Below are 13,668 nucleotides of genomic sequence, written 5' to 3'. Positions count from 1 at the left end.
AATGCAATGGAATGCAATGTCAAGTATAATGATGCATGTCTGACCTAGTGATACACACCCGTTGTCTCTCAGTCCGGGACCCATGGGGGACATATCTGTCCATGCATCTGTCGCGGCGCACGACACGACCCTCGATAATAGTAACCATCGCGGCGCGCGATACGTCCCTCGAAATATAGTATCAATCGCGGCGCGCGATACGTCCCTCGAAATGGTTCATCCTCTTTAAATTCTCATTCTTTCCCAATGCACATAACACTTTTTACAACCATGTCTCAAAATAATGCAAATGACATGTTCATACAAATAAAGATGATATGACCATTTTCATAACACTGCACAATTCACAACAACATCAACAATGACTCTACAAGCCTTTCAAACCATTCTTCATTATGAACACATTCATAACACTGCACAATTCACAACAACATCAACAATGACTCAACAAGCCTTTTCAACCATTCTTCATTATGAACACATCACACAAAATCAATTATTCACATTGCCTTTTATTACCCTTTGTTTCATCATTAGTATTAATCAATGTGGACAAGTCAACCCATCACCAAATTTCTTTACTCCAAAACATATACCATAAGGAAATACACTTATTTCATACACTTAGCAAGGGTTTAGAAATCCACTTGCCTCAAATAATTGAACAACCACTTACGGACTTGAGCCTTTCCTTTCCATTGTACCTTCAACTCAAAGCAATATATTCACATTAATAATCATCATAAGATTTCAAAGCTAACAACCCCCATATTACTATAGCTCTAGCCTTGACCCAAAAACTCACTCAAAATACATATTCTTATATCCTGGTGCCAATCAACATGTCCACTATCATATTTTTCAAATTCCAAATCTAAGATTAAGTCTTAATTCTTCAAATATTATAATCTAATGGTATTCACATAATACCATACATCTAATATTTAATTAGGTGTACCAATATATCAAAACTTAAATTGCAATAGTATAATAATACAAGAGTAAGTCAAGTATGAACCATTTGTGAAATAAAAGAAAAGGAGGGATATACATGGAAATTAATATTATTGACCGAATCTTAAGAAATACTGACATATTTAAGAAAGATCCAAACCAAATTGATAGATGGTAACCTTACAAACCTTAAACCATATTTATGTCCAATCATCCTCTTACCATTCAAAAATTACAAGCCCTTGATTGGCCACCAAAATATTAAAAAAATAAAATATACTACTTAACACATAAAAATTGATAACCCTAAATCTACCTAACAACAAATCAAATATGTCAAATTGTTATTCTCTTAATCTTTATACCCAATATATAATATAATAATATGCCCCTCTTTTTAAATTCATAAGTAAAAAGGTTGAAGGCTACCTGAGGCAATTTAGTCGCCGACTTATGACATCCTTCGGTGAGGTTTTTCCTCTTTTGTTCATTCGCCACAGATAAGTTGTTGTCTCTATTTATTTTCTAAATTAATTCTGTATTAAAATTGATAACCCTAATTACTTATTTTAATATGGGTTATATAGTGTAGGATATTTGAAAAATTATGACATTGACCCACTAATCATCAATTAAATAAGTAAACTATTTTATATATATTCGTCAATTAAATAACCGTAGTTATCTAATAGTTCAGGAATTTCCAAACACACTTTATAGACTGACCAGAAATAACTCAAGACAACTCTCTATAGGGGTAAAATGGTAGTTTTAAAAAAAAGATTCCAAAAATGACTTTCAGGGTCATTACATCTAAATTGATAACTCAATTTTCAGGAGTGTGTCTATATATATCTAGTCCAAAAAAATGAGTACATATTATTATTCATTTAACATAAATATCAGAAAACTTTGTTCATCAAAATTGAATGGATACAAATGGTTTTAAAATATATAAGGTAGGTTTTACGTTCTCCTTCAATAGCTAGAGTATGTAAATTCTAACAATTAGGGAAAATAAACATATTTTATACAATCATTTCTTTTAAGCAATTTCTATTACTATACTACTTAAGTAATTTGCTTTTTGATAAAATTGTAGAGTTGTTTATGTGTTAATTTCAATGAAAATAGAGGATGCTTTTAAAAAAAATTAATATATATAAATATAAAATTTTGAATCAAGTTATTGAATTATGCAGTATTCAGCAACGAGCTTGTAGCATTATCTATGTTTAAAAAAAAGTTTAATATATATAAGTATAAAATTTGAACTAAAGTTATAGAAATATGTCGTATTCAGCAATGAGTTTGTAGCATCGTCTATGTTTAAAAGGAAAAAAAAATTAAAAAGGATAAGAGATGGTCCTACGGTTTAGAAGTCATGGTGGTAGCTCATCCAAATCATAAATCTTTGACATTTTAAATTTGATTTAACTAATACATCAATAATACAAATTGTTTTCTTACCACAAATAGATACAATTTAATTAACTTATTATAACACGTAATATATCTTATTCATATATATAAGTTAAATAAATACGTTTAAAATCAAAATAAATAAGAAGATAGTCAAAATAAGTAATCAATCGAGATTATGATACCAAATGTACATGAAAGCTCACAAGGAGATATCATTTATGATAAATAAAATTATGAATTTTATTGTTAATTCATCACTAAATCATACTATATAGCTAATGATTTTTTAAAATAATCTTCACTAAGCCATTATTAAATAGAATTAATATTGAATTAGTTATAAAATTTGTCCATCGTAAAGTAAACACAAGTGACCCATGAGAACCCCCAAAATGAGTTCAAACATGCATGCATAGTTGTAGAGAGAGAAAATATTTATAATGATTGTTAAAATAAACCTAATAAAATTATGATTTATTTTATTTATTTATATTTAAATGGATTAGCAATTCATTTATTTTATTAATTGAGTTCATATTTATTTATTTAATTTAATTCATTTACAAATTGAATCGATATCACAATTCAGATTGAGCCATTTGGTATTTTTATTAAAATATATTTTTACTTGACATATTTTCTTAAAAAGAAGAACATCAAAGAGTTTTTGTCCTTTTATCAAAATCCAATTTGATCGAAAAATTGGTCTAATTATTCCCAATTTTCTATTTCTCTCTTTCAAACTTTGTAGCAAGTTGAAGAGAAGTAAAAGGATGGCCATGAAAAGAAAGTTGAGCTAACGTAACCAAGTCCATTTTTTATTGCACATATATCTTCGAGAAACGATTTAGGTTTATCCACCGATAATATAATGTATTTTAATAATAATTTATTCGTGTCGAAAATTTATATCAAATTATACTAATTTATTACATATAGTTAAAAGAGGATACACATGTATTATATATAATTAATAATGATTTAGTGATTAAGACTTTTTGGGAAAACTTATATCATATATTCGTTCGATTATGTTAAACTCAATACTTATAAGTTTTTATTCAATTTGATCTTTATATTATTATTGAATGTTATTTTGAATATATCTTTAGATACGATAATGAGTGAAAGTGACTGTTGAGATACTTAGGTACGTAAGATGAAGCTTATCACTTCAAACCTTACTACAGAATAATGAAATTTCAAATGAAAATTAAATGTCACAAACTAAATAAAAAAAGATAAAGTAAAAGACATATTATTTAATCAAAAATTAAACGAACAATAAAAAAGGGAGCACACTATTATTTACTCAAATAACTTATTAAAGATAATAGATTTTTATGAAGACCGATAAGCTAAGATCATGCCTAAACATGTTAAAAGGAAACGCAATTTTTATATCGATATTTTAACAAATAAAAAAACATTATTCATTTTCCTATGCATTTAATAACATTTCTATTTTATTATCTATTTTAATTTCTTTATATAGAGAGACAAAAAGCAATAAGTACTTCTTATTGATAAGAAAATGAAAGAAAAATATATAGAAGAAAGAAAAAACCATTCTAGCAACATTGATATGTTCGCTAAACTTCATCAAACCCAAAATTTCCAGCTCCACCACCAACTGGCAGTATCCATCGCAGCGCTACCGTCCTCCTCCGCTAATGACGGTGCAACCATCGAAGTCATCCGCCGTCCACGTGGTCGTCCACCCGGCTCGAAAAACAAACCTAAATCCAAACCCAAACCCAATTTCATTATAGCAACACGTGATGGTCACGTGGAGAAACCCACTATGAGTCCTTACATCCTCGAAATTCCCATCGGAATTGATATTATCGATTCGATCTATCGATTTTGCGGGAATCAAAATTTGGGTCTATGTATTCTAAACGGGTCGGGTACTGTTACTAATGTTACACTTAAACAGCCTTCAATTAACCCATCTGATTCTACAATTACCTTCCATGGAAGCTTCAATATTCTTTCGATTTCAGCTACAATTATACCAAGTGATTTTTCTCCGATTCCGAACGGGTTCAGTATTTCATTAGCCGGTCCACAAGGTCAAGTTGTTGGTGGACCGGTAATTGGACCGCTTTTTTCAGCTGGACCGGTTTATTTAATTGCAACGACGTTTAATAATCCTTTTTATCACAAATTTCCGGCGGAGAACGACGGCGACGGCGTTCAGTCGCCGGATTCCGGCGCCGGAGATAGTGGGCAGCCACCGGAATCAAAGCAGCGTGAGTATTGTTATAGTTCTAATCAGTTGCCATCGGATGTGATATGGGCACCTACCCCTAGACAGCTACCGCCTTACTAAAAATCGTATTCTGAATGTGAAATTTACGAATTTAGATTTAAAATTTATCTTGTATTTTAGTGAGTTTAGAATATATATTTTATGTTTATGTAGATTTATTTTATCATATATTGAGTTTGAATCATCGTTACTGTTATAATTGTGAAAAAAAAAGTTAAAATTTTAGTTTTCTATGTTTGATTAATGTAATTAGCTTTGAGTTTATGTTATCTTATTTTATTTTTAGTATGTTAAAAAAATTGAAAATATTTTATTTTATATTTATGGATTTATTTTATAATTAAGTTTTATTATCGAAGATAATAAACTTCAATAATTTTTTTACTTTTAAATTTTATCTACAATGCAAAAATAAAGTTTACGCATAAATTGAAACAGATAAAATATTATTCTATTCAGTTCGATAAATGTTATTTAGGTTAATGCAGTTTGGTATGAGGATGAAATAGAAAATGATAGCTAATTTCAAAATTTTAATATAAATAACAAGATCAAATAATCTAACAATCAATTAATATTCATATTCAAACGTCAAATAAAACATTTCTAGATTATTATTTTTATCTCGTATCGTATATAGGAGTATATATTTTATTCGGTGTCTGATATAATATCCTATCTCAACTAATTTGATTTCACATTATGCAAAGTATATTCAGTAAAATGCTTTTTAGTAATAATAATTTTCAATATTAATAATTCGAACTTGAAATTTTTTGATTGAATCGGAATATATCTATCCACCGCACTATGGTTGATGCTGATTGGTGAAGAAATTTAGTTTCTCTTTGAGACATTTACTTTGAAACTACAACAGCAGCAGTAGCAAGTGGCTGAAGATAATGCTGACTTTTCACTTTCATGGATGGATTCTTCTTATATTGGTTGCCTAATTAAGTTGACTCTTTGTCAAATGCATATATAGTGCATTGGATTGAGAAATATGAGTCAGAGGTTCGATAGTCGGCGTAATTTTATAAGTGAGATTTCAGTATTATATAAACAAATTCTATTTATATCTAAATGAGATAGAAAAACTGTTATAAATAGAGTTTCAGTTACTAAATCTGATCGTTGATGAAAAATAAGCTAGTATATAAGTTTTTTTCAATTCAAAGTGAAAAAATGGAATTATTCCTTCAGCAAATTAGGATAAAATTGAGTAAAAAATCTTGATTTAAGATAAATTGATGAGAAAATGATATTTTTTTTAGAATCTACTCAGATATTTAAAAATTGACTAATCAACAAAAATACACCCGTCTAAAAGAACTTAGTTATTTTTATTTTTTTAAAAAAATAATAAAGACCATCATATGGTTAGATTTTTAATTGACAATTTTACCATAGTTCAAATATAATTCTATGTTTTATTCCAAAAAGATTTTAAAATATAGAAATATATCCAATTAATACTGTTCCATTGGCTGCTGAATCCTTAGTTGATTTCCTTCTTTTTAGCAAGGCCTATAGTATTATTACTGTCGACGTAAATTTAATATTATATTATATATGTGATCTTTATAGTTAACTTTTAATGATATGCGAATTATGAATCTACTTAAAATAATTTATTTAATTAGCTATTTACTTTTTATTAAAAAAGATAAAATTATATATTAATATATTATTTTTTTCAGACTCCATTTATAATATTATATTTAATTTTGCACATTATTACTTTTAACTACAACATTTTTCTACTTTCTGAAATTAAAGTGTTAAGTTAGAGAAGAACAAACAAATTAAAAGGGAAAAAATAATTAAAGAGTTTGTATTTATCATTTTAAGACTTTTCACCACTATTAACGGAGAATTGTGCAATTTGGTGGGTGAGAAAACAACCAACTTGTGAGTGCACATATTGAAGCTTTCTCTTCTTTATTACTACTTCGGTCCGCTTTTAATTGTTATATAATTTTTTATTTTTAGAGTTATATTATATGAATTTTGATTGATATTTTATAATATATTTTTTTATTATATTGATATGTAAAAAAAATTACGAATTATAATACTTTTCGTATAGTTTTTGAATATTTAAATTTTTTTCTTTAAGATATCAAATTAATGTATTCTCATAACTTAAAATATCAGTCAAATTAACTTTTGAAAAATGCAATATGACAATTAAAAATGGACGGATAACGTATCATCATTTTGATGCAACTTTGCCTCTTTCCTTGACCTACTTCTATATGTCCCATTTGCTGTTCCGCTACTCATAAAAAAGGGTAAAATAGTCATAATATTTTGGTATTTATAAAAAATGTTAAAAGATTGTATGAAAAGTTATATTTGGGGGAAATTCAATGAAATTATTCCTAATATATGTATGTGAAATCAAAATATAGTGAGTATAAGCATAGTTTAAAGAACCTTATAATCGCACTATATTTTGTAGATTTTGACAATATTTTTATTTTGATTTATGGGCCAAAATTATCATCAAAATATCTTATATTGTTTGTGTATAAATTTTCGTTGGTTATCCTTTCAATTTTGGATAATTGTTTGGTAAATAAACCTATTTGTTTTTTGTGCAATTTATGAATATTTTGAACTACAACCTTAAATTTCTACCAAGTGTTTCTAAAATATTACATTATGATCTAAAATTTTATAAATAGACAAAAGTCTAATATTTATGAGTCATAAAGGCTAAATTTATCCAAATTCTAAGATCACGAACAAAAATCTTAACTTCCGGAAAAAAAAATATTTTCGTAAATCAATTGCTACTTGCTTGTCGGGAATTATTGTAATTTAATTGATTATCTAAATTTTCACCTTGTTAATGATGATTCAATTTCTTATTTTGTAATTCCTTCTCTGTCCTAAATTTTTAAGAGGAAATCATAGGAATAAATAAATATATATTAATTAATTAATTAACGTAGCTACAATCTGTATTAATTATCATTCACAACTATCCTTTAACCATTTTACATATCTCCCATCTTCCTTTCTCTCGCCCCTCTCCTTTCTCTTAAATCTCACTTGTCTCTCTCCTCTTTTTCTTGTTATCTCTCCCTCGCCCTCGCCTCTCGCTACCCATTCTCTCTCTCTCTTCTTTATGTCCAGTCTCTGTCGCTTATACAAACACAAATTATATAAATACGAATCTTAGCAGTCGTTTATGCAAACACAAATGATAACAATTCATTATACAAATACAAATTACAAGTATCAAGTATACATATCTCTTTAGTAATACAAATACAAATTATAAGTGCTAAGTATACATATCTCTTTAGTAATACACATACAAATACACATGTATTCGTTGATAATAACACTGGTACATATGATGACGATAAATTATACATATACAAATTCAAATTGATATGATTATATACAATTCATTCATTGATACAAATTCTATCTCGATGATACTATTATATCCATTGATACATATACATACTAATTATATCTACACATGCACAATTATGCAGATACACAAATACAATCATTGATACATATGTATACCAGTTATATACATACAATTATCTGATAAATATACAAACACAATTCATCTCTCTCGCTCCTCTCTCTTCTCTCTCTTCCAATCTCGCTTGTCTTTCTCCTCCCTCTAATATGTAGATATTAATCATGATTAGCAAACTATAGCTATAAAGCCTAATTAAATTTATTTTAATGGCTATTTATAAAATTTCCTTTTTTGAAAAAAAAAATCTATTGCTTGTATGGGCCCAACTTAGGGCCCGTTTGGCCATAAATTTTGCAAGTAAAACTTGGGAAAAAACTTGGCAAATTTTGTTTGTCCATACACTTTTTTATTATTTGGCAAATTTTTTGGCAAATTTTCCAAATTTCCAAATACTAGAAAAAACTAGTATTTGGGCCAAATTTCATTATTTGGAAAGTTTTAGAAATTCAATTTTTACCCTTAACTTTTTATTTTACAAAAATAATATATTTATTGACACCAACCAATTCAATTAGCACAATGTTTCCTTCTACATGCATTCTTTTGATTTCATACATTCCTTTGTTACAGTTAGTCTTAATGAACTAGCTACTAATAAAACATGAATTGCATTTATTTTATTTTGGTAGATAAATATTACGTTGTTGATGCTGGTCTACGAAACACAAGAGGATTTTTAGCTCCATTCAAAGGAATGCGCTATCATTTGCAGGACTACCGAGGAAGTGAAAGAGAGCCTAAGAATGGAAAAGAGCTATTTAACTATAGACATGCTTCTCTGCGCAATGTATTTGAAAGAACTTTTGGTGCGTGGAAAAGTAGATTCAGAATACTAAGACAAAGCATGAACAACTATGAATGTGACATGCAAGTGAAAATAGTAATTGCTTGCGCTGTATTGCATAATTTTTTACGTGAACACCAAAGTAGTGATGGAATATTCAATGAATATGAAAATGATGATATGGTTGTTGATGAAAGTGACGAACTATTGGCTCAGGGTAACAACATCGCTTCATCTTCTCGATCATCTGATTCGGAAATGCAAGCTCATCGAGAAGAGATTGTTCATAAAATGTGGGAAGATTATATTAAAGAATAGGTTGAACTCTTTCAGATGAGAAAGCATAGGTTCTTCAGTGATTGCAATATTTATTTCCTTTTGTTTTCTTCTCTTTTTTTTTCCCGAATTTATATTAGTTGTATTTTCATTATCATGATTTGTATCAAGACCTTTTCACTATACGAATATTTACTGTAATGATTCTTGTTGATTTGTTGCGGAAGTCATAAATCTTGTTACTTGAGATTTCTATTGTGCTATGTAATACAAATTTATGGTTAGTTTGATAGTTTTAAAAACTTATGGGTATAAATCATATTTCTTAAAAAAATGAAATATGTTTCTCAAATTCTATGGCCAAACACATGGTAAAATTTCACCCAAATTTTCATCCAAATAATATTTGCCAAAAATATTTGAATATCTATGGCCAAACGCTAGCTTAGTTTGAACTACTTGGGCCCTTCTCATTCTTCTTTATGCTAATATATATGTTACACAAGAACATAAGCCTAGACTTTTGATAATAGTAAAGTAGATATGGGTCTGTTTGGGCCTAGCTACCCATTGTCCAAAGGTCCATTGACTGGTTAGACATGCACTATTGGAAAGGTTTACTAGATGTTCTTTTCGATTTTTAATCAGATGTTTTGAGTTCAAATTTAAAAAGTAAAGAAAACACACAATATATATTATGAATATGGATAGAATCATTCTATCATTAATAAGAAAATTTAAATTCAAATCTAGTAAGGGCCCGTTTGGATGGGCTTAATAAAAGCAGCTTTAAAAAAGTACTTTTAAAAGTGCTGAAACTTATTTTTAAAATAAGCAGTTATGCGTTTGGATAAAAGTGCTGAAGTTGTTATGTCAAACGTGAAAAGAGAAAAATGGAAGAAAGAAATGTTAGGATTATATGGGTAATTTGGAGATTGTATAAAAATATGAAGGGCAAAAAGATAAAAATGTGGTCAACTTAAAACAGCTTATAAGCTAAAATAAAGAAGCACCCCTACCCCAGCTTTTAACTTTTGGCTTAAAATAAGTTTTTTTTAACTTAAAATAAGTTATTTTGAGTATTGCCAAACAGCTAAATAAGTCAAAAACCAGCTTTTAAGTCAGTTTGACCAGCTTTTAAGCTGAGCCAAACAGGCTCTAAGTAGATAATATATATCATGAATTTAGACCGGATCGTGACAAGAGTGAAATGTACATACGGTAAATTAATTAAGAACATGTGCATGCTGTTAAACAAGAATAAATGTACATACGGTAAATTAATTAAGCAATTAAATAGACTTGCAGTTTGTCCAGTTCACGTACTATATATATATATATATATATATATATATAAATTTAAGTTTTGAAACTGAAAGCTTTGTCTCATGTTATTGGCCTTTACCTTCTATTTAATTTGTACTAAAGCAAGTCTCCATCAATATAATGCCGTAGAGGAAGTGACAATAATTTTAACACGTAAAATAAGCGAGTTGAACTGAATTTAGATAAGAGCAAAATGAATTGAATTGATAAATTATAATGAGTGATAACTTTTAATAATTCTTTGATAAATTTTTAGTACTTTATAAAATTATTTTTATTTATGATGACTATATATATTATATATGAAATAAATAAATATCTTAATAGAATTTCTTGTGGGTAAATTTAGATTTTAGACAACATATCAACTCATTATTTTTATTTTTTTAATGAAATGAACTATAATAGACTAAGCTAAGAAATGATAGCACACCCAAATATAAATAAAATAGACACATTTTTGATAAGATAATTTTATCACCTATGTAATAGTTACATCTTACACCTATAGCTTCTTTAATACAAATTTAATGCAGCAATTATATTTCAATAATATATATAATCAAGAGGTAGCTTCACGGCAGAGCTACCATTCCAATTATGTATAATATATCAAAATTAATTTATCAAGAAATATGTATATTTAGAATTAGTTCATGTGATATTTATGTACAAGTAACGTTTTAAATTTGCTTTTGCAAATGTATCATAGTTTACACTGAAATTAAAACACACATATCCACCATGAAATAGTGGTTTTAAATTTACTTATGATAATAATTTAAACACATTCACTATTATTACTATCAGGTTCTGAAACATAAAGAGATTTTACTAGCTTATTGGTGTCGAGTGGGCTTTCATTTATGTTTGCTAATAGTTTGATACATTCACTATTTTTACTACGAGGTTCTGAAACATAAAGAGATTTTACTAGCTCGTTGATATCGAACGATTTTTAATTTATATTTGTTAATAATTTCACATTCACCATTTTTACTATGACGTTCTGAAATACATTTTACGAGCTCGTTAATATTGAGCGCCTTTTTGATTTACGTTTGCTAATAATTTAACATATTCAACATTATTAATATGAAGTTCTGAAATATAAAGAGATTTTACTAGCTCGTTGGTGTCGATCGAGGGGTCCATATATTTTTGTTGCTCTTCATGAAAGTCTCTTTCATAAGCATTATTATCTGACAGTTTGAACATTATGATGCTGCAGTGAACCCGTGACAAACCGCATATCTTGTGCCTTAAGATTTTTGGCTTATATATGGACAAAAAAAACTATATACTATATACTCCAATTAAGCTTCACGAGAGACTCTTCTATTCATTACTTATTATTCTTTAATTTCAATCTTGGTCCCTCCAAGTTCCAACCTTTTTTGTTATTATTATTCTATACGTAACATTTTAGGCGAATTTCATGTCGAAAAAAATTTAGAGATCGAGATGGTGGATATATATAAGAAGACATATTATTGAATTTAGTGTCGCGTTTTAATAAATTCGTTAGGTATAAGTTTAAAGTAAACAATATCACTGGTGAAATGAATTAACATATGATATTAGAGTTACTACAAATGAAATCTCGAACTATATATGGGCGAGGACGTTGAGCCCCTAAGAGGGAGGAAGGTGTAACACTCTAGGTGAATTATCTCACGTTGATATAATATGAAAGAGATGTTGGATATATAAGAAATAAGACTAGATCTCAAGTGACGCATTTTAAATTGTATGGCCGACTAGAATCAAACCGAATAGTATCACTAATGAACTAGACTATGATATAAATCTTACACGACGTAAATCAGAACTAATCAAGGTTTCAACATAGATATCAACCGGATAGATTACATGTTAAAATTAATCATATCCCATAAATTCAGAGAACTGTTGAACTCTTCTATCCAGAAAAGTTTTTTTAAAAAATCTTCTATAACTTCTTAGGTCGTCATGAATGACTCAACATTAGTCAAGCTTGTGAATAATTCAAGAATCATAGAATGGCTTGTTAGATATACGTGTCAAATTAGCGAGTTAGATTAAATTTAAACAGATCAAAATAGATTGAGTTGATAAATGAACAAGTTATTGGCTCGATCATAATCCAACATGTCAATTTTTACAAAATATTAACGACCAACCCAAACTTGAACAGGATGGACGGATTATATTTTATGGACTAATTTTATCACCTCTATATCTCTGGCTAATATATTAAACTATAATAGATATATAATATAATTTTGATATTTAAAATTCGAAGTCATATTACTAATTTACTATAATAATGTTCACTTAACAAATTCAAAAATTTTTTTCTTAGTTATGCAAAAGGGTTAATCATGTCACGACCCAAAACGAGTCGTGAGTGGCACCCACACTTATCCTACTATGTGAGCGAACCAACCGATCTAAACCCCAACATTTCATAGTTATAATAAACAAAATATAATGCGGAAGACTTAAAACTCATTAATGAAAATCGATCAAATAACTTCTAAAAACTCAATACTTATTATTCCCAAAAACTGGAAGTCATCACCACAAGAACATCTATCCTCAAAATACCAAATCTAAGAATATCTAGGAAGCTAAAATAATAAACAGCTAGTCCAAGCCGGAACTTCAAGGCATCAAGACGTGAAGAAGAAGATCCAGTCTAAGCTAGAAGCATTAGCTCACCCTGAGATCCGACGTGATGAAGACTGGATAGAGTTGCGATTGAGTTGAAGACGATGGCACGTTTACTGCACTCCACAAATAACAAAGAAAAACAATTACAAGTAGGGGTCAGTACAAAACACGAGTACTGAGTAGGTATCATCGGCCAACACAAAATAGAAAGCAATATATTTCAGATAATAACATAAAATCAACTAATATTCTTAACAGGTGATAGCAACAAGTATAAGAATCATTTACAACATCACCAAACACATCTATGAGGACTCAAGCCTCCACATCATACTCTTTTTGGGAAACAGGTTCTTTAGATTGAGTATATTAACATATTTCAAGATTCATTCTCTTTACTAATTCTGGTGTCGGAACGTAACACTCCGATCCATCTACTATCCTGGTGTCGGAACGTGACAG

General features: G+C 28.6%; 1 protein-coding gene across 1 annotated transcript; it reads left to right on the top strand.

The window, feature by feature from the left end:
- Positions 1 to 3,841: 3,841 nt before the first annotated feature.
- Positions 3,842 to 4,972, top strand: LOC107006041 (AT-hook motif nuclear-localized protein 28). Its single transcript, XM_015204683.2, has one exon. The coding sequence runs from the start codon at positions 3,914 to 3,916 to the stop codon at positions 4,712 to 4,714; it is 801 nt and encodes a 266-aa protein (XP_015060169.1). The 5' UTR covers positions 3,842 to 3,913; the 3' UTR covers positions 4,715 to 4,972.
- The last annotated feature ends 8,696 nt before the right edge of the window (positions 4,973 to 13,668 follow it).

The sequence above is a fragment of the Solanum pennellii genome, chromosome 12 (assembly GCF_001406875.1).
Source record: "Solanum pennellii chromosome 12, SPENNV200".
NCBI classification, from domain to species: domain Eukaryota; kingdom Viridiplantae; phylum Streptophyta; class Magnoliopsida; order Solanales; family Solanaceae; genus Solanum; species Solanum pennellii.
The sequence above is the reverse complement of the archived record's forward strand: the minus strand, read 5'-3'. Positions and strand labels throughout refer to the sequence as shown.